Source organism: Varroa jacobsoni, unplaced genomic scaffold (genome assembly GCF_002532875.2).
Source record: "Varroa jacobsoni isolate VJ856 unplaced genomic scaffold, vjacob_1.0 scaffold_1093, whole genome shotgun sequence".
NCBI lineage: Eukaryota > Metazoa > Arthropoda > Arachnida > Mesostigmata > Varroidae > Varroa > Varroa jacobsoni.
In genome coordinates, this window is record NW_019213995.1 from 112095 (window position 1) to 136681 (window position 24587).

The 24587-nt window shown below is 39.9% G+C and overlaps 1 protein-coding gene and 1 long non-coding RNA gene across 6 annotated transcripts; both read right to left on the reverse strand.

Moving 5' to 3' along the window:
- Positions 1–1890: 1890 nt before the first annotated feature.
- LOC111266526 (uncharacterized) lies at positions 1891–23699 on the reverse strand. Of its 5 annotated transcripts, none has more exons than XM_022844064.2 (5): positions 23401–23691; positions 22560–22922; positions 14626–15540; positions 9038–9177; positions 2606–2852 (listed from the first exon to the last, which is right to left on the reverse strand). In XM_022844064.2, the coding sequence occupies exons 1-5, from the start codon at positions 23564–23566 to the stop codon at positions 2757–2759; spliced, it is 1680 nt and encodes a 559-aa protein (XP_022699799.1). In that variant the 5' UTR covers positions 23567–23691; the 3' UTR covers positions 2606–2756. The 5 variants fall into 5 exon arrangements, 4 of the variants coding, with proteins under 4 accessions (XP_022699798.1, XP_022699799.1, XP_086827064.1 ...); XM_086970938.1 differs by lacking the exon at positions 2606–2852 and adding an exon at positions 5620–5932 and having other exon boundaries at positions 23401–23694; XR_002684140.2 differs by lacking the exon at positions 2606–2852 and adding an exon at positions 10945–11038 and having other exon boundaries at positions 9052–9177; positions 23401–23695.
- On the reverse strand, positions 19212–21224 carry LOC147752671 (uncharacterized). The gene is made up of 2 exons (XR_015313497.1): positions 20930–21224; positions 19212–19525 (listed from the first exon to the last, which is right to left on the reverse strand). It is a non-coding gene; the product is annotated as an uncharacterized LOC147752671 (long non-coding RNA).
- Positions 23700–24587: the final 888 nt, after the last annotated feature.

Genomic DNA, 24587 nt, shown 5'->3' on the forward strand with positions numbered 1-24587 from the left:
TCTTTGGCCGGGCTTTGTTGAACACCGATCCCCAACGACGCCCTGGATGATTACTCAGGTCCCAAAAAGTCCGCTCACCGACGTATTCATATCGTCAGTGATCCGAACGCTGCCCTCGAACTAAGACGCGATGTTGTTCGCTGATAGAAACGACCACTGCGCCGCCTGTCTTGCCGTAACTGTGTATCTACATACACATCAAGGCTCTCCGAGATCTACATTTCAAGCAGATATCATCCAGTTCGGTGTCAGTCACAATTCCACTTTTATGTTATCAGTATCCAGTATATTCACATAGCGTAGTCAGTTAAACTAACGACTATCCATAAAGACAAAGATGACGGAAAGAATCAGTCCTTAGCTAATGAGCCATGAAGGAGGTCGCAACGATAATTAAACAATTTTTTTGGACGCTTGGTAGCAGTGAGGATCCACCAGGCGACCAACCCTGCGCCTCAGTGAAAACACTAGTACAAACACTATCCAAAAGGTAATAATATCAAAGGAAGTGCTACAGAAATGTCTTTCTTATCTAGGTGTTTATTCCAGATGGGGAATCAGAGAGATGCAGACGGTCAAGGCGCTTTGTCGATGCATGAGTTAGCAAACAACGAGGTACGCATACGAGCATGCTTAGGGATAAATTGATCTTCGGAATACGTTCAGCGACCGCCAGAGAGGCACTCTCTCATAAACGAGACCACGAAGTACTCAGATCACACGCATACTGAAAATATATATATATATTGCTTAGAGACGATGAACGTACACTACGAGTAATCGAACGCTATCGATAAGGACCAAGTTGTGCAGCACGAGCAGGACGGCGGGACAGAGGGTGACACCGCACAAGGGACGTAGAATTTTACCGAAAATAATATTGTAATGCAAATGTCGAATTCTGGTAACGAAGGGAAAAATTATAATGAATAGTTTAGATTGTTCGATTTCGAAGAATTTGTTTACATAGATAACAGTACAGGACTTTTCAAGTATAGAGAAGTACATATGGCTTTGATCATTTAGTTATTGCCGTTGGAACGCTAATTAGTAGCGCTGGTTTATGCTACGCCGTAGTGAAACGTTACGGGATACGGTCATTTCAACAGGCTCTCTTGAGCGCACTAGCGATTAGTCATTCCCCGACCTTGCCCGCAGGGTTCTACGGGGACGCCTTGCATATCGCGGTTCTGCAGTAACCGTTTGACTCTGAAAATTACCCAAACTCTGTGCTGAGGGTATCAATAATAAAAGTTCTAGATCTCGATTTGTTGTTTAATAGCGACAATTGTATTAGTGTGAACAGTGTGCAATGGGGCCAAGATAGTACTGCGATCGAGTACGTTTAGTTCTAGACATAAATCATTCGCTATCTCCGACAGCTCCGACGTTCAACATTGCCTGCTAAAAGAGTTCCGGCATTTCCTAAACCTGCCTTTGTTTTCGCATAGTTTACACCTGACATTGTCTTCAGTTGTCTTTTGCGGCGAATTTCGTTAACTCTTTCCGCAGTAAATGCATAAGGAGAAATGATAGACAAGGTACTCAAGCTAGACGTTTTGAATTTCCCCAGTTCAGCTGTAGGAAATATTTTTAGCCCATCGATAGCAGTGCCCCATTTTTTTTAGAGGTAAGAACCACTGTAAATCAATCGCCTTTTGTCCACGTTTTCTTGCCATTGAATCTCTCGAATCGAGAGACTTTTCCGCTGATTGACGGTCCATAGCATCAATTACAGAATTTCAAGGCGCCCAGTTTTCTGCTTCGAAAATCGAGATACATTTGCGCAAGTTGGCAACTACTCGACGCACCGTGTGCTATTCTACCTACCGTCTGTCTAGCAGAAGTATTGCATCAGTGAACACAATACCTGAAGCAAAACTAGTGATAGGCACTGTATCCAAAATATTGTCGGTTTATTAATTTTGTCTATAACTGTGATACAACAAATTCTCGGTGCCAACATACCTTCGGTACAAGCCACTGGTTATCTTCATTCATGAACTTGTTTTCGTTTCGCCACTTTGACGCCAATCAGGATTGAACCTTTACGACTCATTGTTTTTAGCGTTTCCTGCGAACCACTCGCGGGGTGGGTTTATGCGGCATACTTTGGAAAATTCTGTTAAGACTATTAAGGACTCGGACCCTTTCATTTCTTGAAGATCCGTAACTAGTCTTTCCAACTGTGATCGGCTGATTCGGTGCGCTATTGCTTGAACTACTATCGTCGTCTGACAGTGAGCCTGATCGACTGATCTCTTCCTCATTAAGACTCTTAGTTTTTTTTGAGAACCTTGATTTGGTTCTCCTATTCTTCGACCTGGTGCTTCTAGCTTTTTTAAAATGTGTCCTTGCAGTTTTCACTTTTTTACTAGATTTGTCCTTTTCCCGATCACCACTACTCGCCGATCGTTCCACTTTACGCGTGATGCTCATAGTTTGCAATTTCGTTTTCTTTGTTCGCTCCTCATCCCTTCCTCCACGGTTGGTCCCACTTTTTTTAGTTACCCTATTTTCTGTTAGTAGCTTACCCTTTTTACTACCCTTAGTAGTATTTCCTGCTCGCTGTTGGACACCCTGAATTTTGCTAAGGTGTTCGGTCAAGCTTGTACTATCTCCGGACCTGGCGAGAGCCTGCTGCTTCCTTACACAAAGATGGTATCGTTTGAAATCCAATAACTCGGACACGATATCTGTAGACCGGACTGGTTCTTTCGAAGTTGACGTTGCCAATGGGCTGACCCCATCCGATTTCAGTGGTATTTCCACACGAGGTGTCTGAGTACCAAGAGCTTGAACGCGTATGAACTTCCCTTGACTATCGTTTTTTTGGAAAGGTTTCGCCATACCTTAACAGCAAACGGAGAACATCGGATTAGAAATCTAATGTATGATTTAGTGAAAAAAAATTAAAGTGAAATGGACACGGGGAATAGTATCAATAGAGTTCCACAGTGACCATTTCAAGACTCCACCATGTGCTGCAATAAAACCTAGTTAACAGGAATCTTGTTGCGCTTACTTATGGGTCCGACATTGCCACTTTTCTCGGAGATCTTGCGGCCATTGCATAACCCGGCCAAAATTTAGCTAATATATATATGTATTTCATCACTAACGTGCAGGTTTCAAGTCGTATGTTATTCGAAAATCTCAACGATCAATATCAACGTGCTGCCAATGATTACCGATAGCTGTCTATGGGAGAACAGTACTTCGGGTAACTTTGGTTAGTTAATCATGTGAAGCGAGTCGTGTGTAACAGCACGTAATCGTGTACCGTCTTTTCTAGTGGATAGTGTAGCTTTACTGAGTAAATTATGCTTATGTTTAGGTCGCCGTATACTGATCCCTAAATTTATCATCCCCTGCAACTAAAAACATGGGATAGATAAACTAAGCTGAAATGGTGCGGGATGGATCCCCAAAATGAACCAATGAGTCGAATCGTAGCGTTCAATTCGGTTCGCCGTGCACGGACTTCAGGACGTAATAAGCAGGAGGGGCACCTGTTCTAGACCTACTGAAACATTCAGGCGCATAGCGCTTTTATAAAGGTAGTCACCAAAGACTTAAGCCGATATTGCTACGAAATTTAGCTTAATCGTATCACAGGCCGAAACGATTTCTTTCAATGAAATTGATTATGATTATTCGTATGATTAAGTTTCCGGGATTACTTCTCTGCTATAAGATCCAGGACCTTTACTGCCTGCTAGTAGAGCTCAGTCAGGGTTTCTGTAACAGGCCTACGAAATGGTTTATGAACTATATGGCGTGCTAACCGTTTGCCAAGGTTGAACTTCGGCGATTACCTTATCATTATTCATCGTACGACGTTTCACACCTTCACTCATTTCGCTCTACGAACTAGTCCCGCATACCCGAAGTTACATTCTTAGATACGCTTGGTTCAATATTTCGCTGTTATGTTACGTACACACATTTTTGAAGTTATTAATTACTGAATAGTATTTTCTCCTTAGCAAGTTAGAATATTAGACGAAGCAGTACAAATAACTTCGGGTAGGATATTCCTAAATGAACTGCGGGGCCTGAAACGTTCTCTTATTAATCGTAGTGTCACAAAGTATAGAATAAAACAAGCAAGGACGCTCGCGTTAATAAACAAATGTATTTCGATGATCACACAGAACTACTTCGAAAGTTACTAAATACCGAATATGGGACAACTATAATATCTCGAGGCAATATTTAGAAGCGAAGCGAAAATACGCACCCCGTACGTATCTATCGTCAGCAAGCCCAAGTAAGCTTTACAGTAGAGTAACAATGTACTACTACTAGTATATTATTAATATGCTAGGCTTAACATTAATGTAAAAGACAGCTGTCTTGTTCAAACAATGCATAAGCTCACATTATATGTACCCATATACCATCCCAACAAAAAACTTACATCAGGGATCCATATACACAGACATTTTTCGATCCAAGTAACCGTCTAGCAGATCAAACTGCTTCACTCCGAAATAATCGATGTTTTATTTTCAAAAAAACTATACAGTGATCAGATAACAGATACAGTCTACGGTAAAGGATAATTTCCTTTGAATTTGTTACCTAAAAGCTAAAAAGCGGAATTGAGAAACCACTTTATTGGATGATCGTTAATTATCGTAATAGAGCATAATGTCGCTAAAATTTATTGTTTTAGCGACATTATGTTATGCACGTGATAACAAAAACAAATAAATATTAAAATAACTTTTTTCGTTTATTACTACTAAATGTGCCCGTTATTACGAGAGCTCGATTCGAGTTAATTCGGAAGCACCAATTAACACAAAACTATTATTTAAATCTAAAAAAATAAAATCTACTATGTCTAATTGTCGATAAAAATATAGAAACTACTTTACAACGAGCAATCGACATTCTGATAACGCTAATGAACATGAACCAGGGAAAATGTTCTCAGGAAAAACTAAAAAATATTTACAGGTTTTAAAGCGGCTACTGTTTTATCAACAACCACTAGAAAACGGCAAAAAAATGTTGTGTGCAAAAATTCTCTATAGGAAAACTTCATGCAAGAGTTGGTATCTCTGAAAAATTAGATCATCGAGGGTCGAGGATCTGCCCCCTTTACGTAACCATTTCGATGGTATCTCTGTTCCATGTTCCGGTGTTTGCCCATGATGCGGAGACGATACGCCATTAAAGCACGACTTCTTGAAATCTTTCTTTTGTGTATGTACACGACAGATTTTTCGTACGCAGATGTTGTCATAAAGGTTTCTTCGTCTTTCGAATAATGTTAAGAAATTATCCTACATAAGAAAACAAAGGACGTGGACTTTCAGCTAGTTTGTATGTACCAAGGACTTCTGAAGCCATATTTTATCGACTGTTTGACGCCCGCGTATAAAATCACTTCATGTTTTGTGAAACACCGATCCATTGTATCCAAGGGCACCGGTAGGTGAAACATTCAGAGCGCCATAAAGTTCCACGGAGAACTTATCTCGATTAAACCTACATGACCCTTGTATAAGACAAGTGTATTCAGACTGCCAAGTGTAGTCTTGTACATAAGCATGCAAACCGTTACCATATACATGACTGCAAGACGTACGTGGACAACGTGTTTATGATTCTGAAGTTTATTAAACTTAAATTAAATAGACGTCAAAAACGTACTTATCCTGTTTTTTAGGAGCAGGTGTACCCTTCTTACAAAAAATGTTGTCTAGCTACACTTATACGACCTAGCAGCACGACGAAACACAACGTTTCGAGTCGAGCAAAGCATTACCGCGCAGTAAAAGAACGGTTTCTATAACCGTTACTAGCGTTAGCAAAATCCATGGATGAAAAATGAAGCGCCTGCTTAACTGACTGCAGTAGCTTTAGCCAATGGAAACAGCAGGACGGTACGGTGGTGCAATACAGAGATTCACGTGTGCTGAAACAATGAACAATGAGAAAAAAATGGCGCCCGATGTTTAATACACAGGAAGATCCGAATGTCGTTGTGTAATTGAGAAAAACCTACTTCCACTAAGCCACTAATGTACTCACAAAAAGATTACGTACGTTTTCTTATCTGCACATTGTATTCTTGATCGTTCTGATAGATGCGTTGTGAGTCCTGCCACTGCTTAATGTCTAGATCTACTCTGCGGCTAATCAGCCTGGCCAAACTACAACTTCGGCATGTTCTAAGTTCTATAAGCTATATAAGTTCTGTTCAAGTTATATGAGGTCGCAAAGTGACGACGGCCGACGAGAAGGCCGAGTCAACAAAAGCAAACCCAGTCATTCATTCATTCATTATACCAATTCTTTTTCTCTTACCGTACTCTGACGTACCGGCAAGCAAGCAGTGATGACCCTTCCGCAAAGTGTAGACTCAAAATTTTAGCTTCATCAATCATTTCGCAGGCGCTTGAATGAATCGCCTTTCAGCAACAATGGCAATTTTCATTTTAAGTAAAGAAAAAAAACATGTATAAGTAACTGACAACAATTAACACTATCAAACATATCCGTACCCATTGTTCCATCTACAGCGGTACTAGCTTCCGAAGGATATTCGAGTACAGAACAAAAATGAGTTATCTGGTAAATTGGTACTACGAACAAAACAGCAATCTAACGAGCTTTGCTTCTTAACTAACAATTTATTATGGTCACAAAGGGTATTTTCTTGTGAAAACGTACCATTTACATAATAAATGCTGTAATGCTACCGCTTGTTAAATGAACAAACGATGAAAACTAAAAAAGGGTTGAGGCCTTAACGCCAAAATAGTCCAGCTAAAGGGAGCAATCCTGACGTCCAATTTCAGTTCAGTAAACTAGAGAGGCTTATGAACTCTGGCCTGTTGACGATCACTCCTCGTAAGAATAAGGCATCTGCGAAGAACAACCTTGAGAAATGGATACCAGCTGTAGAGACAGCCAAATGGGCGCGAAATTGGCAAGGCTCTTCCGTCCCAGTCAGGTCTAAAACTCAATCGCCTTTAAGCTCTTTTCTGCACGGGTTTTTTTTGTCTTAGAATATAGATGAGCCAAAATTGGTAGCAAAATGCTAAGTAGATATTTTTTCTGCTCAGTCAGCCCTAGCAGTTTGCCAACGAGGTCTAATGATGCAGACGATCAGGCCGGAAGGTTTTCTCATTTCTAATTCGAGTCTCGTGGCCAGTACCGTTACGAAGTACGGATTTACACGATTGGTTCCTTTCAGTAAAATCAATTTGGTGTTTTAACATGTACACATAAGCTAGTCACATTAAGAACAGAATTACACTCTTTTAACAGATGCCTGTTAAGGTCGTCTAAGATACCGCGATTGTACGAACAGACCTCGGTAACTTGAAATTGATGAAAGATCACTTGACAAATACCAGTGAGAAGTATTCCATGAAGGAAACGACGTATGCTACAGAAGAATACATATTCAGTTGTAATAACAAATCCAATCGAAAAGAGATCCAATCCGTTGCTTTTTTTCTCTGTCATTTCGGGTACCCGTGTAAGGCAGTACCGTGTTTTTTTTTTTACTTGGTACCATGAAAATGCCAGTAGTGCTAACAAACCTATGTTGTGGCAAGTAATGATGATGTGACATTTTTTTAATACCTCAAATAAATTCCAGAATTACGTTTTAGCTACTTTAATCTGTTGATGAAGTACTCAAAATGAGTATAGCTAGTTTTTATACAGCAAATGCCGATGATATATGTTTTGAAAAACGTCGCCTTTTTCTGTGTTAAATCTATGGATCAGATCTCAAGCGAATAAGCCAGCAGATACAAAGCATTGCGGTTCGCCTATCCGAGCGAAACTGAGTAACCGAAGGCGGCCTGTTGCATATCCTACCGCATTCATTCGATTTAACAGGTTTCCTTTCTATTCTGCAGGGAAAAACCAAAAGCCCCGTTTAAAAAATTTCTGACAGTGAAAATCGCTTCTACTGAAATCATTCGCATCAGATCGCCATACCGATATTTCCGAAAATATGTTTTTGTCCTTACAATTGATGCTCGCGATTTCGATGACTTTTTGGTACTTCAGCAGATACCTTAGCTAAAGGTTGCTTCTTCCCGAGTCTGCCAAGATGCCCAATTTTGTTAGCAGAAACTTACGCTATTGCTATCTGCAATTAAAACTAGCCCCGCCATTTTATCACTTGGTGCTGAAGTGATACGTGTATATAGTTATTAGTGGATATTGCTAGGTTTTCAGCATTAAAGCCCTTGAGAAAATTCCTTTTAAAACCAAAACATTTTTTTGGTTCAACACCAGCCTATAGCTGGTATCTTCTGTGTAGCCCCATCGGAGTGTACAATGAAATGCTTTGAGTCTATCCAAGCAGAGAACTTCTCAGGGCCTTGTGTGCAGAGTACTTGTAGAAGCACATGAAAGATCCTCGAAATGGCCGACATCAGATACTCCCCGGCTTTAAGGAAACATGGTTAATTGTTCTTGCTAGCGTCAAAATCACGTATTACAGGCGCTGTTACCGTGTAACACGCAAGAAATCCAAGCAGAGTAAGAACAGATCGTCGTCAGTGTTTACGACGATCTATTTTACTAATTTCAAACAAAACATCACTTGCGACCACTAGAACCAGATGCTTGCTACGAGACTGCGTGGCTTAGGGATATGGTCAGAGGCGAATGCCGTTCCTTGACAATGGTCACTTTGTAGTGACGGAATAAACAAATAGGTACGACTACGAGAGCTGGCTCATATGGAATTTGTCTACCTCTCGCTATGCTACATTCTAAACAAGTTGCTTAACGAAATACGTTGAACGAACGACTCAAACAGGAAAAGGCAACACAAGAAAGTTATGGGAAATAGCAATAACTTAGGAAGCGAAAACAAGCAAACCCAAATGATAGTGCTTGATACGGGGAAAGACACTTCAAATGTACGTTTAGGCTTATCAGATGGTCTCGTATTCTTCGATTCGAGAATTTGTCAGCAGTTTTGTAATACAAGCAGTATCAAATATTTCTGCGTCCCATTTGAAAATACACGATAAGGTACTTCTCTTACCATGGAAACAGATTTCACGTCCGACGATTGTGGTCTATTCAAGACTCTCAGTAAGTTGCTCAACAATACGGTTTCCTGATGCCTTAGCTTGTGCAACACCTTCAAATCAACGTCGGCAAACCGTGAAGGCTGCAAGTAACCTGTGAGAAAAGGTACCGTTAAAAGTTGTATTTATACAAACATTACATTGCGATTCGCCTAATTCAGGCGCTGGATAGCCTGAATACATGTCCCAAAGATGTAGGTGATGAACGAAGGCGCATTCGTCTAGCGTTCTCACAAATGCTTACAGAACGTCGGAAGAAATCCGAGTTACCACACGGTCATTTTCCTGTTTCCTACTCCATATAACTTCAGCAGGTCAGCAAATATGGCGCACCATGAGTATTATAGATTCATTATGCATTAATTATCACTGTTTGACCATTTTTTAAGACGAAGAATTTTAGCATACTATTACACGGCATAAATGATAAACTAGTGGTAAATAAAGAATATGGGAAAGTTCCGTAAAATCTTCGAAAAAGCTCTACTAACTTCGCAACTTAGTTAAACTTCCACAGATAGCTTACAATAACTGTAGACATTGAGCGTGACTCAGACTAAGGCCACAGTGGTGTTGCTTACCCACCTAAACAACCCTTAAATTGATTCATAGCGGACGTTAGGAACAGTGCTCACATAACGGCTTACACATGACCTTAATAGGAATAGAGCAAGAATTTGCCGTTCACTTGTCTTATTTCAGTTAACAGTGATTTATAAGAACCGGTCCCCTGTTAGGCCTGTCTTAGGCGATATAGGTCACTAAATTTTGTAGCCCCGTGAGATCTGCTTATAAAGGAATCAGCAAGGCAACAGCTAACAGAAAAACATACGCCTTCCCTACCTCTGCAAAGCTCTCGATGTATGAAATCGACCAGTGAAGGCTACCCGGCTTCATATAGAAATGTAGCACATTTAACTGCAATTCATAACTCACAGTAAAAATATTATAGTACGAATACAAACATCCATTATAAAAACTAAGCATTGTGTTACAAATCCAAATAGTAAATTCACTCTACAGTAGTGTTCTTTTACTGGAAATAGTTGCTCCCATTGCTTCCCAAATTTGTTCAGCGATCCATATTAGGCCAGTATATTTCGTCGCATATGACTTGCCCCATATAGTCGTACCCTTTGTTTCTGTTTTTCTTACCATTAGATACTCAAAATCGACCCTTTACCTGAAAGGACGCGCTAGAACGCGACGATAATATTTTGATAATTTATACTTAGTGGGCAATAAAGCTTGACGATGAAGTACCTTTGACTAAAAATATTATAGGCAACTTATCAGACACTACCATGAATTCCCTAGACGGCACCGTTGAATCAAACACGTAACAAGATCTCATTCAAGCGAACCCCTAAAGTTCAGACTTGTCTCAACTTGTACTGCAGGATGCACTTAAATTAGTTAACCATGGCTGACGTAGCACTGCTGCCATAAAAAAATTGTACTTGAATAAAGAAGAAAGCGCATTTAAATTCATAGGTTATACATTTAGGCCATTGCATTTCGTAACTTATTTAAAAATAACTTTCCAGCAGACGACACGGGCTTCTGGTGAAGTTAATGGAAATAGAAGCAAATAAGTGCTAAACTACAACTAAAAGTATGTGGAGTCGATGGGAACTTCCATTTCAGGTAGCAGTGAGACAATATCTAATGGTTAATAATAGTGCTTACGTGTTTATGTAGTAAAGGTCTGAAATGTATTCGAATCGAGCGCCAAAATTCAGAAGTTCCCTCCTGCGATTGACCCAACAGTTTCGTTCAATATGAATTATGATATTTATGGCATTAAACTAGCTGAATTTAGCTTTATCATAGCTAAAATTCTAACAAAGGTTTTTCACACCTTGTTGTGGGGCTCTCAATTACGTCGGACGAACTCCTCATGACGACGAGCTCTGCCTCTGAGCTTATAATGCCTTCGCCTCACTTCGCCGTGTCTGTGTACTCACAAGGGTCGAATTATTTAGCTCTAAGATTCACGCACACGGAAGCGTTGCCTGACCATTTCGAGGACTCGAATGAACGAATTCAGAAAAATCTGACTTTTCACAACCTGAAAGTGAATATAGTATCTATCCCCCCTGTATAGCAAATATAGTTAAGGATCGACAGAAAGACATCAAAATCGACAGGGAACAATGTAGCATAGCGACTGGTTCGGAAGTCATTTAAAAACTAGCCAACGTCTTAAATTATGTGAGTCATAAAGGTAATTTCGTCTGCTGGAAAGTCCACTTCCTGACACCGATCCGATCCGATCCGATCCCCGGAAGTGGTTCATCCTCCAATGAAGCACTATCATGACCATTATCATCGTTTGAATTACAGGCTGTTTCACCATACTATATAATAGCATGTTCTTTATTCGTTAATGGAAGCTGATTAGATCTGACTGCAGCTAAGAGCAGGTTTATGTAGTCTCTTAAGCATAAAAAAATGTTAATAATTTTCAGTTTCAGAATTGATTTCATTCAGACGTTCAGAAGATTATGCGGTCGAATGGACGGTCAGCCGAAACTCCACGGTTTCTGAGCTAATATTACGTACGCGTAAAAATTTTGCTCTTTTTGTCTTTAACTGCATTTTTAGATTACAATGTACGCTAGGAACAAAAATGAAATGTATACAAACATGATTTTAGCAGACTTTCAACGTACATTACATATAACGGGCTGATTGATAGGACCTTCGAAGCTTTTACGAAACTTCCTGCTTTTTTTTTCGGAGGGATTTATTTTCACTTAAACATACACATACACTAAGTATTACACAGAAAGTTAGCTTTGATATTACACGGCCAGTTTCAAATGAGGCTGCATAGCTCCAAATACCAAGTAAATAGAAAAAATAAGCTTAACAAAAAGTTTAGGTCTCTTAGGTAAGGGTTCCGCAAGTATATACGACACTTGCAACACGTGCAATCCACAGGCGGCTACATGCAAATACGTTCACAAATACCACGGTATCTTAAATATGACGATTTATTAAGCTTATCAATTATTAATCATTGATTTTTATGTCACTCAATAAGAATTAGGGTAGGGAAAATAGAAATAGGGTACACCCCGTTTTCGGCTATTCAGTTTCCGTGTTGCCTATAAAAATTAAAAACAAGTTTTTTTTATATTCTTTCAATCGTATCAACTAAATCTATAGCATAACAACTAGACAAAACAAAACTATGCTTTGAACAGGTCGTATTTTTTTCACTAATTGACTCATGCTATAGTTCCGTAAAAAAATTACTGTTAGCATTGTTAGTAGTTCGCCAAAAGAAGCTATAGTTGGCAGTCGATTTTTATTTACGTTCGACTTCGAACAATGTAAGCACCTACCTTTTTTAATTAACCAAATAATCAATTAATTCAAAGAACCATAATTTTGCAAGGGAAGTGATTCATAGTTATTATTCTGTATCAGCACAATTTCCGCCGATGAAAACCAACTATGGCTGTATATTTATAGCTTGATCTAGTTGAATAGAACAGTTTACAGGCACGGCTACTTGGATCGAAATTTAGTCTGGGGGACACGATAAATTTGCTGGAAATGGCCCCTTCCCCAAAAATTACCCTTCTGTTAATCGAACAGGTCGTAGCGACACGTAAAGCAAGTTGATACGCTAAAGCATGTGTTCTCGGTAAGTTACCCGTCCGTTTAACTATGCGTCTGGGTTCCTCAGTATAACCCTTCAGCAGCAGGGGGGTTTCTCTGCAATCGAAATCGCCCCTAAACCTGTACAATCTGGATATACGATATATAATCACCACTCTACTCAAAGGATTTGCGTTATGTACAGGATAAAGTTCAGTCTCAGTATACAAGACGGATGTTATGAAGATAGATAAATTTAATAATTGCAGTTATTATATTGTACTAATTTAACGTAGGACTATACCTATATTAAATAGGTCTATATATACCTAGACTATATATACTACCAATAGTTTTTCGGATAATCTTGTTCATAGCTGCAACATAACACATGATCACAATAAAAATACGTAAAATCTCTTAATGCATTTGCCGCAAGAAGATTCTAAATGCGTTAAAGACCTCAGTAAACCGCAAGGTAAAACGCTTTGATTACAAGCGTTCAGTTTTGTAATACTAAGCGTTTAGGCCTAATGTGACAAATGATTTTTGCTACAATTGGCGATGCGATATTAAAAGTAAGGTCGCACGACACAGCACAGCGTTAACCTAAAAAGCTTCCTTTTTAAATAACATGGTATATTTGCGGATAGCGATTAGCACACTAAACCTAGGAACACCTCACGTGGTCTACGTTCAACGGCCTAAAACAGGACGCAACTACGCGGTCTCATTTCAGCCGTGTGAGATATTGCTTTACGGTAGTGTAGGACGTAAAATATCTAGTTTGTATGTAAATCCAACCGGGTCGTATGACCCTGTGCCTTCACACAACACCTGACCCAAAAGTACCTGAAGTACGCAGCTACAGTAACGCGCACAGATGAAGTTTTTAAAATAAATTAAATTAAAAAAAATTTAATATTTTTTTTTGATTCAATTTTAATGCCGGGTTGAGTTTTCAATAAACAGGTTATAACGTGCTTTACCAAAGATCCCGGAAAACGGAAAATGGAAAGTTGTATTGACACTTTGAAAAAATGCCGCAGTCATGAAGCGAAAACTCGGCTTGTACCAGCACTTAATTGTTAAAATTAAGTGCCGGTACAATTCAATAGATTCAATGTTAAATCATACATTCGCTCCTGTTTGTTTAGGTAACCGTTAAAGGCTATTAACATTCGTTTGTACTCGACACGAGGAGCAGCAGATTGATATCAATCGCAATACACGTTTTCTACTTTTTTGATATGATGGTGACGACTGTTTATAAAGATTAGAATGGAACTTATCACGTTGTAAAACAAGATGTCGCTGAACATCTTTATCGTAATGAAGCAACGCATTAGGCCAAACTTGTTGAAGTTTATTATTTAAAAGTTAAAGGATAAAACGATAAGGATTCACGAATTAGAAGGTGCATCCATAGGTATCCATAGATTGTACAATTCTAAATACCAATCGTCTGTGAATCCGGGTAATACGTATGAGTAGCTAGAACGTTGTGCCTAGTTTGAGAAGTTCTGACTCACTAACCAGAAGGGATAATTATCTCGGGGCAGTTCTTTCGCTTTTGGTTCATTCTAAATTGAAAGTTTTTGAAGTATCCGCTTGCCTAAATTCTATCGAATGGATGACCATTTTCTTTCTTTTATTTTTAACTATTTCATGTGTTAGATTTCCGCAAAGTTAATTTCAACAGGAATTATCAAGCCAGTGAGATTTTGTCTTTGAGAGTCATTGCTCCTTACTATTCTGCACTGGCTTCTTTTTTTTATTTAATTTAGTAAATAATTTACGGACTACGGTTACCACCTTCATTGGTGGCCCCAAAAATTTCATTAACAACTAATAAATATGACTACTAGTTGGTTGCCTTAATCAACTGACGTGACTCTCAGAACCTAATTGTGATAAAATTTCCACTCACCCTTTGTGACCTCAGTCTTAATTGGTGCGAAGTCTGTCATTTTGGCAGTAGGCGTGCCATTGGCATGGCCAGCTAGAACGCGAAGTTCGGTATCTGTAGTAGTATCTACAACTTTACCCACAACGTCCACTTTCGTAGGCGACTCTATTTGTCCGGACCGGCTTGCTTCTACTTTTGACAATCGACTAGTACTCAACGACCCGCTTTTCTCAGCTTTCAGAGATACACACTGAGCTGTGACTTTGGATATCTCGGGTTTTGGGGTTCGGCACGCTGTTGAAGCTCTATACTTATCAGGTTTCGAAGATAGGCCTCCGCTTTTTAACATGTCTTTTTCCTCTTGGTGACAACGGGCGACAGGTGAAGACCTACCTTTCGTATCTGTGTGGACCAATTTCACAGACAGGAGCTTCTTCATAGCTGTCGGAGATGGATCCACAGATGAAGGCTTGAATATCTCATCGATATCAGCCGACTCAGACTTCCTTATTCTCTTTTGATTGCTCAGGCGTAAATCTGTATTAGTTTGCTTATCCTTCTGACCGTCGAAGAAGGCGCTTATCTTTTCCGTCATAGCTTTCGCAGGATTTTGAGACGGCGGTGCGATTGTAGTCTTTAATTCCGCATCTTTCGCAGAGAGAACAGTCCATCCTGGCTCAACTTCCTCGCCTTTTACCGCTAAAATTGTGTTGGCAGTGCTGATTTCGGTATACTTCTTTAGTGGAAAATGCGTCGCAGACCTTCTCTCGGTTAACTTTGACACAAGTGGAGAGACTTCTCCGCCTGACTTCAGCAGAAGAAATTCTTTTGGCGAAGATTCAAAGTTGGATTTTAGTACAAAAGTTTTGCCCGTTGGTGAAGCATTGCCTGGTGCGAATTTTCCCCCGATTGCGAATTTGTCAACAGGATCAGTGACTGTAAAAGAAACGAGCGTGCTAATTTAAATTGTCGAATAATTAACACGACAACGTCACCACCATTGCCACATCGGACATATTCTTTCTGCAGATCAGGCAAGGCAAAGAGAAGAAAGGAGGGAGACAAGGGTATGAGGGATGTAAAAAACAATTCACGTTACATAGCATTATGCGTCCCCAACTCCATATGTAGATTACTAGGATATTAGATGAAAAATTACCTATACGCAGTTCATACACACTAGAATGACACTGTTTTCGGATTATGCTTCACCATTCAATCTGACCCTGAACTCCTCCCCCCTGAGTCTCCTATACCCGGACGTCCAAGTAAGTTGCTTAGAGTAATCCCCAGTCGGTCGAAGCTAGTGCTCTCTAAGTTCAAGGATCTGTGGTGTCTAAGAGCGGGGTGAAGCAAAACAGCTTTGTGACTTTCTCGACCAGTTTTTCTTTAAGTTTACTGCTCTGTCGTATTAGATGCTCTGCAGCCAGAGCACAATAGAGTTCTCCTTTCGTTTCCGATCAAACACGTGAACTTTCTGACTGTGAGCTGCGCAAAATCACTGGGTGACATTGAGTGCAATGTTTCCGGAGCTGACAATTACTTAGCCACTTCTGTGCTTCATGGCCTTCAATTTGCCACTGTTAATTCAAATATCGCAATTGTTGCGGCTGTTGGCGTTTGCTAAGGGTGGCATACCTACATAGAGACAAGTAAATTGCATTTCGAACTTTTACCTTATTCAGGAACCTTCAGTCGTCCCTGAATTTATCCAGGGCCAGCTTTTCAAATTACCATAAATATTTTATAGTATTGAAAATTCTAAGTCATTTTATAGCCTCGCATACAGGATGTATCCTCCATAGTGTCAGTAGTAAACTACCTTTTCTTAAACAGAAAAATAGGAATTAATTCGGCTTCACTTACTAGATCTCAAACTGCCTGTAAATATACTAGCACTAGTTAGAAAAAAAACGAGATAGAGATTTGTTGAGCGGGATTAGTCCTAATAAATCTTCTATTGATAGGCTGCGGCTACGTCAGATACTACAATACAAGTATATATAGTGAAATTAGTATCGTCTAGAATAGGGTAAAAATTTGGTCAAGCTGACATTGTCGTCATAGAAAATTGAATTTCCAGCCGATATTCCATTCATGGCTTTATTGAAAATCCGATGTAGAGTATAACGCGATGTTCTACGATAGGCTTCCCTTTCCTACATAGATTTTTCTTTCGATAGAGATCTACGCTTATTTTAATACTAATAAATAAGCCTTAAAATGACAGATGATATCCAGAACTGAATCTATAGCTCACCGTACCCGAAACCAAAGAACACTACAAGGTTCTTTCAAGTTTTTTCAAAATAGATACCTCCACAATCACGCATTTGCGATGCATAAGGGTTTTTCCGATTGATTCGACTGGATCCGATGATCTGGTTGATAAAATGCCATAAACAGATTACGATGCTTCAGATTTTGTCGCTATGGATACGACAATCCGGGTATTGAGCCTTCTAGTCGTACAGCCTTTACCCGTATATGAGTACATGATAGTACCATAATACCTAGAGCAAACCTATAACTAACGGCGAGACATCTTCCAGGGAATTGCAAGAGCTTTATGAGCTTAAACGCGCCTAACGCGATCGTCAAGAACAACTCCTCGGATAAAAGAAGTTACGTTCGCCAAATATGTCCATATCCCCTTGATCAATATAGGAATAATAAATAGTTTTCGATAAAATCTTAAAGACAACCTCAATTTAGAGTTGTATTTGCTAACACTGGGGTTATGTGGTCCTTTCATAATCTCGTGCAAACCGAAAAGATTTTCTCAGAGTGAGCTGTCATGTCAACTATATTCTGTAGTATTGATGAGTACCGTGACAATGCGCTCATCAAAATGTCTCTAACGCCATCGATGTTCTAGCTAAGTTAACACATATACACGTATGTATGTACCCTAAAAATTTTTATCACGATGCAAGTTCAGAGCTAGTGCCCTTAATGTTAGCCATCGGTGCTATCTTGTATTAGATATGCCCCAACCACTGTGGGCAGCTATGTAATATAACTTAATACAGTGATTTTGTTGAAAATCACTGAGTAAACAGTGAATATGCAGTTTATAGAAACCCGATTTTTTTTACTGTTTAAAAAAACATCTCTGAAACAAGCGACTTGTGGTCGAATAGTAAACTAGGTTCCACTTCTTTACAGTTTAATAATTATTATTCGACAGACTGGAGTTTTAATATAGAGAGAGATAATTATATACACTCAAACAGGCCCGCCTCATAACTTTTCCTTCGACAAAATCCTACGGACTGCAAAACGTCTATCTCAAAGCTCCTAAAGCGTTTAACTACTTTTCACCAACACAAGCGAACCTATCTCGTCTACAGACCTTTATCATATGCTGCATCCTCGAGTACAAGTAGTTATTAATCAATCATATTTACATTGTTTGTTCCGTTATGCCAGTCCATAAGAAACAAAGGTTTTCCTGTTTCGTCTCGTTCCAGTAACTGATGAGGCCAGAGCTTCGGGGTCTCGTCTGGGTACTCTTCATATTTTACGAGGGACTGAGCTCGCAGCTTCATTTCGATTTACGAGCTCCGAGCCTCTCTACAGCCCAACTACTGTCTATGCGTTTCGGTAGGCCCTACATAGGAATACGTTGAGGAACTAAAATCTATGAATCATCTCAAACTCCAGGTCGGGGGCCATCTCTGATGGCATCTATTCTCGGCTAGTTCTCAGCAGCAGGATTCTGAACGAATCAATTCGATGTGTTTTCGAGAGCTGCGTTTTTGCTACAAAGATAAGTTTCACACATGTCGATGCTACATGAAAAATAAAAGTTACTTTTTTCTAGAAAAGAAGTTCATGGCTAGTAGTTTGTTCAATTAGTCCTGGTTCTATGGTTGTGTTCAACTTTCGAAAACCTTTCAAATAAAGTGAATTATGAACACCTCATGAAAGAACAATTGCCTACAAAGCCAACGCTACCACAGCATTTCCAACTTAAGCGTCTATCAATGACTTTTTTAAAAATAGCATATTAATTTTCTTAAATATATTAAAAAATGTGATGTAAAAGCTAAAACCAGCGACTTTTTAAACTGTAGATATTGAAGGTATTTCAACAATATGCTAGAAGACGTGCCTATATTTTTTGCAACACTGTCTAATATGGTAGCACAGACACCACTGACTGTCCTGCTTGGACAAATATAAGAACCATTATACCTACATTTTGATAGCCTCTGCTTTTGTTCTATAAGGTAAGTTTTTTGGGGCGACCCGGTATTTTCATTGAAACTGGAGGAGTTTTTTAGATACTTTTTAGGTACAACAGGCGATTTAAAATCTCCTGTTACGGTGCCTTAGCAATTGAACCGGCAGGACAATGCCCTCCTCGCGCATCAAGACACAATGCGAAAGAAACACATCGAGTGTTCTAGTTTTAGGCCCACATTACCAGCGATTGATTATTATCAGCATCAACTAGTACATTGAACATTGTTAATGGTGCCTGCTGAGAATCGTCATCACAGATGTAAAGGCAAACAAACGGATTTCTTCTGTGTCGGCCGGAAAGGTTGATATTGACGATAAGCCGCGTCCCCTACATAAGGAAAAGGATAAAACTGCCCTGAACGATGCCTTATACTAATTTTTAATTTGGACAGCTTTGTTCTCAATAGGTCGATTTCGAAGTATCGAACCGGTTTCCTTCCTCAAGATTCTGCCGCTCTGTGCTCCCCGCTATTTGCGCAACTTCATCGAGATCTCACAGAACTTCGAGATATGCGCGGTGGCAAGCCAAGCTTATGCCTACACTGCGCAAACTGGTTCTTGATCATGTTGTCCCAACCGGAGGTAGTTGTGGAGCTAGTGCAGGTTCCTGAGTGAACTTCCGACCATGAGCGACGGGGCACCGGTGGAGGACGTCGGTTAGACACGCATTCTGCGAAGCGTAACACGAATAAAAAGGACCGCTGATGATGACCGAAGCTGATAAAAATGTTCAATTGAAGCCCAAACTAACACTATATAAAAAAGCAAGCTCTGCAAAAACAGATTTATAATATTTAAACATGATTGTCATTACACAGTTTGATCAACGTTATAATTTCGTCGAGCATTTTAGAACGCAAAACCCACTATTCAAGCTTTCTTAATAAAGCTAGATCAATTCTTGGGCTAACAACGCAAATAGCCAGGTCACTTTTCCAACATATGGCCAAGACAAGACATCTTGTCAGTTATTTTTTCCGAATCACTAACTCCCACAGATTTCGAGCATCCGTAAGCAGTACCGTTAATAGAGATCTCGGAACATGCTAACGTCAGTCCTGTTAAAATCAGGACACAGATCAACACCCCAATTTTCATGTGTCATTTATTCGCTTGCGGTAGATTGGCGCCAAGGGCTCGAAAACTACATATATGTTTTCAACTTTCGGATTCTATAAATCTCGGAGTTAAAATGTTAAAAGCTCAACGACATAACGCACAATCAAATTTCGTTCTAGCGATGGTATAATAGTACGGGACAACTTAGATAATAATATATTTTATAAAACTTGTGTATACGCGCTTCTATAGTGGACCGTTCGTTACCGCTTTTTTGCAATAGGATTGGCTAACAATCTCTGCTTTTTTCCGGTTACGGAGACTCATTGAACGGAACTCAAATCTCTTCGGCGGAGGGCAGTGTGTCCATGAGAAAATTAGGCTTGCAATTTTTAGCTCATTTAGGTACTGCACACCGTACTGTTCGTAACACTGTGCTTTATATTATAGGCTGTGGCCCTAAAATTTCTTTGCCACCTTGCTCCAATGCGAAGCGATTTCCGTCGATAATTTTCTTCATAGTTTTCATAATATTTTCAAAAAAAAATGGAAGACCGAGAGGCCACCTTCTTTACTACACAGCTACAATTTTCTTCGGTGTATATATCTATAACGAGCAATGAACTGCTTGTTGCCTGCAACAGCGCTTCGAGTCAACGCCGTCGTTTGTATAGATACGTTTGAAAGAAGCTATCGTCACCTAGTACTAAAAAAAACAGAAAAAGAAAATTTGCCATCACTATAAATTGTACTGAAGAGCTTCCTTGAAAAGTCTGCTCAAATGTCAGTTACTACTGGACCTTAAGTGACCTTTGAACAAACCTGACTTTGTCCTCAATCAACTTTTTTTAAATATAAAAAAAAATTATCAATGATACAGGTATTACAAGGGATAACGAGACTGATTCTATGAACAAAGAATCATTCCAATCATCTCAGCAGTCGTTACCCAGCATAATAGGCAAACTCGACTAACGTCTGTTTAAAAAAAGCCAAACAATGAATTTGCAGTTACCAGTAATGCATTCTCTGACAGAGTGGTATCTGGACCGACGCCTTTTGTCCAGGCGAAGCAGTTCCCTGCCGAGTTGACCCCCGGGTCAGGCCACTAATACCAAAACAGACTGGCGAAGAAGATGAGCAGAAGCTTGATCGCGTCCTTTCAGCCGAGAAACTCACGACAGAATAAAAAGCACCAGTTTGTTGCAACGGGACCGTTCGCAACACAGACGGTAGTGAATGTCCTATTGAATGCACGGAACCTCTACACAGTGAGGAATATGACACTCTTGGATAGGCCGACGCATCCAGCGGGTAAACTGCCATCGACAGGCAACAATTCATGCAACGCACACCGATGCGATTGAGGGTCGTTATATACCAATGAATGCCATGATTGACAATACATATGAGTGGAACTTAACATATCCGGCAGATTTTAAATATGCTCGGGTCCCCGACGGGACGTCAACAAACGTTGGATTAAAGACGTTCCCCCAATTACGAAAACTAAAAAAAACGTAGACCCCATATTGGCTAAAATTCATTTTGCAACATCAGAGAAAATTTGCTCAGAAAACAACCCAGGTCAACTTCCAAATAGAACTTACATAGTCGCGCGGATAGTTCCAGAGGGCTTTGAAGAAAATCACACCGTGCTCATTAAATAATGCATAATGGTTTACTAAACAATATCAAGAATTGATAGATGGAGTATTTGCCGATTGTTCATTGTATCTGATCTCCATATTTTATATTTCAGAAATTTGTATATGTTCAACCAAGACAACATTTTCGATTCGTATATGTCTGGCAAGAACTATTTACATTGCAAGGTAACGAGCCGAATAGAAAACGGGTGCTATTTTATGAAACCAATGGAAGAATCACTCGCTGCTTGGTGACTAGTTTTAGTCTTGACCCGACAGTCAGTCTAAGGTGCACGCGAATGAGATCAAACTTACTGATTATGCGTCTTCCAGGTTTAGATCATGTTCTGGTAGCTCCAAACGCTTACAATATCGAAAGTGAGAGTGGCTATACCCGGACATAATTAAAAGGACAGGGTACGCCTAAAGTTGTTAGCGTAAACGAAACCGATTAAGGATGACTGTCTCAACTATGCGGCATTGTGGTACGCCAGTAGCTTTTAAGCATTTGAAGACCTCAAACCTGTATTATTAAATGTAATGAGCGCTTGATCTTTAGGTTGTCACATTATGTAGTACAGAACGCTGCACAGTTGTACGATGGCTGCTTCAGGCTGCAATAAGGAACTCATGCTACCGCGAAGTATTTTTGCCTAATATAAAAATGTATGCGGGCAAGCATACATACGATGCCCCAAAGCACGCCGCCGGCAAGCTTCAATCTCTGAGAGGCGCATACACAACCGAAACAAATATCTCACGCAGTGTATATGTTAATCGTTTTTAAGAAAATACAGGTGGCGCCACAATCGTCTAGTCTATCGGTCTATTAGTCGGGTGCTTTAATTACACAATCTACGATTCTTTGGGATATAACCTTAATTAGTCCACATAAAATTGACTACCGTCGCAGCTACCAGATACAAGAACACAAGATCACATTGCCAAATATCTATTTTAATTTTATTTATTCTAATGAATTTTTAATTTTCTTACCTTTGGCATAACACTCTACGACCCTTGGGCGACGCTGGGATCCACTGTCGCTTGCGCATGAACTTTCCTCGGTAAGCAAAAGGACGCCAGCGCTGGCGCGGTGACTTTGTAAATCCCCCCGGTTTCTAGAATCTCTCGCCTGTCCACCAAAATCTATTTCTGGATTGTCAGTGGGTTGACGCGTTATTACACGTGAGGCTGATCTGCGCGAAGCTGAGTCGTGTACACTGCATGAGCCTCGTAGACAGCAGCGCGGTAAATACATAGATAAACCTGGCCAATAAAATCCAGAACGTCCCTCACGAAGACCAACAAGACGATAGTTTCCTTGGTGTGGATAATTTTCGCGCACTGAAACTCGATCTATCGAAGATTGCGCACACATACAAATTTATTGCTATACAAACGCTTTGCAGAAGGGTCAAGAGCGAAGCAGTAACCCATACATCTATGACTGATGAACTAGTAGTTCGCTCCATATGTGAAATATATACAGCCAACAAAATTTGTCAAGTAAAGAGAAATTTCAAGAAATCGAGGGATCTCGTTCGTCCATGAAGGCTCTCAACAATAGAATATATTGATTTTATACATATTAGCGTCACACTACAGTCAAGATCGCCGGATAATATTAACATGATCAATATGAAAAAGTAGCAAGAACAGTACTTTTTCCAATATTAATCCCATGAGCTGAAAGCATGACTAAGCCATATCTAACAGCGTAATTCAAACCAGCCGCCTTTGGCTAAATTCAGCAGATGTGTCGTTTTGCATCTGCTACCCGCAGTTGAACTCGAAATTAGTTGATACAAATACAGTTGGATTCGTTCTTGCGTACCTTTCAGAGTTGTGGAATCTGCTGTAGTATCTTGCATGGCCCGTAGCTCTTCGCCGGTAAAGGCCAAGTCCTGCTGGGTAATCATATCATTATCTATTGAGCTCAAAGACCGAATACCAAGATGGCGACCGCCAGTGATTTTGCAGCTGTCTTCGCTCTCGTGCATAATGTTGCAATCGCAAGGTTCTCTGTTGCTTTTACCACTTCGTTGTAACAAGCCAATTCAACTGTTACAAATCATTGCTAAGATTGTCCACGCGATGATTTCGAAGTCCTGGGAAATATTGACAATAACAATTTCTACTGCAAACGGAAATGCGCCAGAAAATATGCGCTTCGGATAATAGCCACATTCTAGCAAGCAGGGAGCGTAAACGGCAAAAAATGTAAGCCCGTCATACGTCAAAGCTCATAAGCAATACAAATAAATGGATATGACCTACAAAATCTGGTACTATGTTTTCGTTGGACGACGCGTCAAGGAGCATATCTAAACGCGTGAGGAGCTCTGCCAACTCCATCGATCCTTAATTGTATCTACTACCTCGAGTTGATACTAGGTTTTTGGCGGACTAGGCGATAAAGATGCGTAATTTGATGTTGTCTACCTGATTATGATAAATTATTTTGAAATATTATGATAGGTCTAGTCCTGTGTGAGGGGCATACGTGAATTTTGCTGGCGGTTTAAGGAGCCAACGTTGCCCATTGTTATTTTAATCACTTGTTCTATGCGCGTAAGTTGCAAGCCTAAATTAATAAATATTTTAAATCTGATGTACGATACCGCATTGTTTTGGATAAGTTACAATGCCAATAGTTCTCATGGCATACATATGCAGTCGTCTTCAAAGGTATTGCAGTATTCTGTTGAGTGCCCAGGTAAAGCCCGTAGAAACGATAAGGGATTGATACATGCTTTGCATGAAACAGTACAGGCTTTAAAGTTGCGTTTGTTTTGTCCTAAACTCTACCTAGTGGCCTTACACTGTCCCCACCACAGGCTCAATGGAAGATCTCATGTTTAGCTATCTTCTGTCCCATGCATCTACTAAATACCCTCAGATGACTTCCTTAAATGAACCTTTTAGCCTTGCTATCCGTATGTATAGACATCTATTGCATAACCCAGCAAAGATAGGCATCCAATGTAGTACCCTCAAGCGAAAGACGTGCTTTTGTTGCAT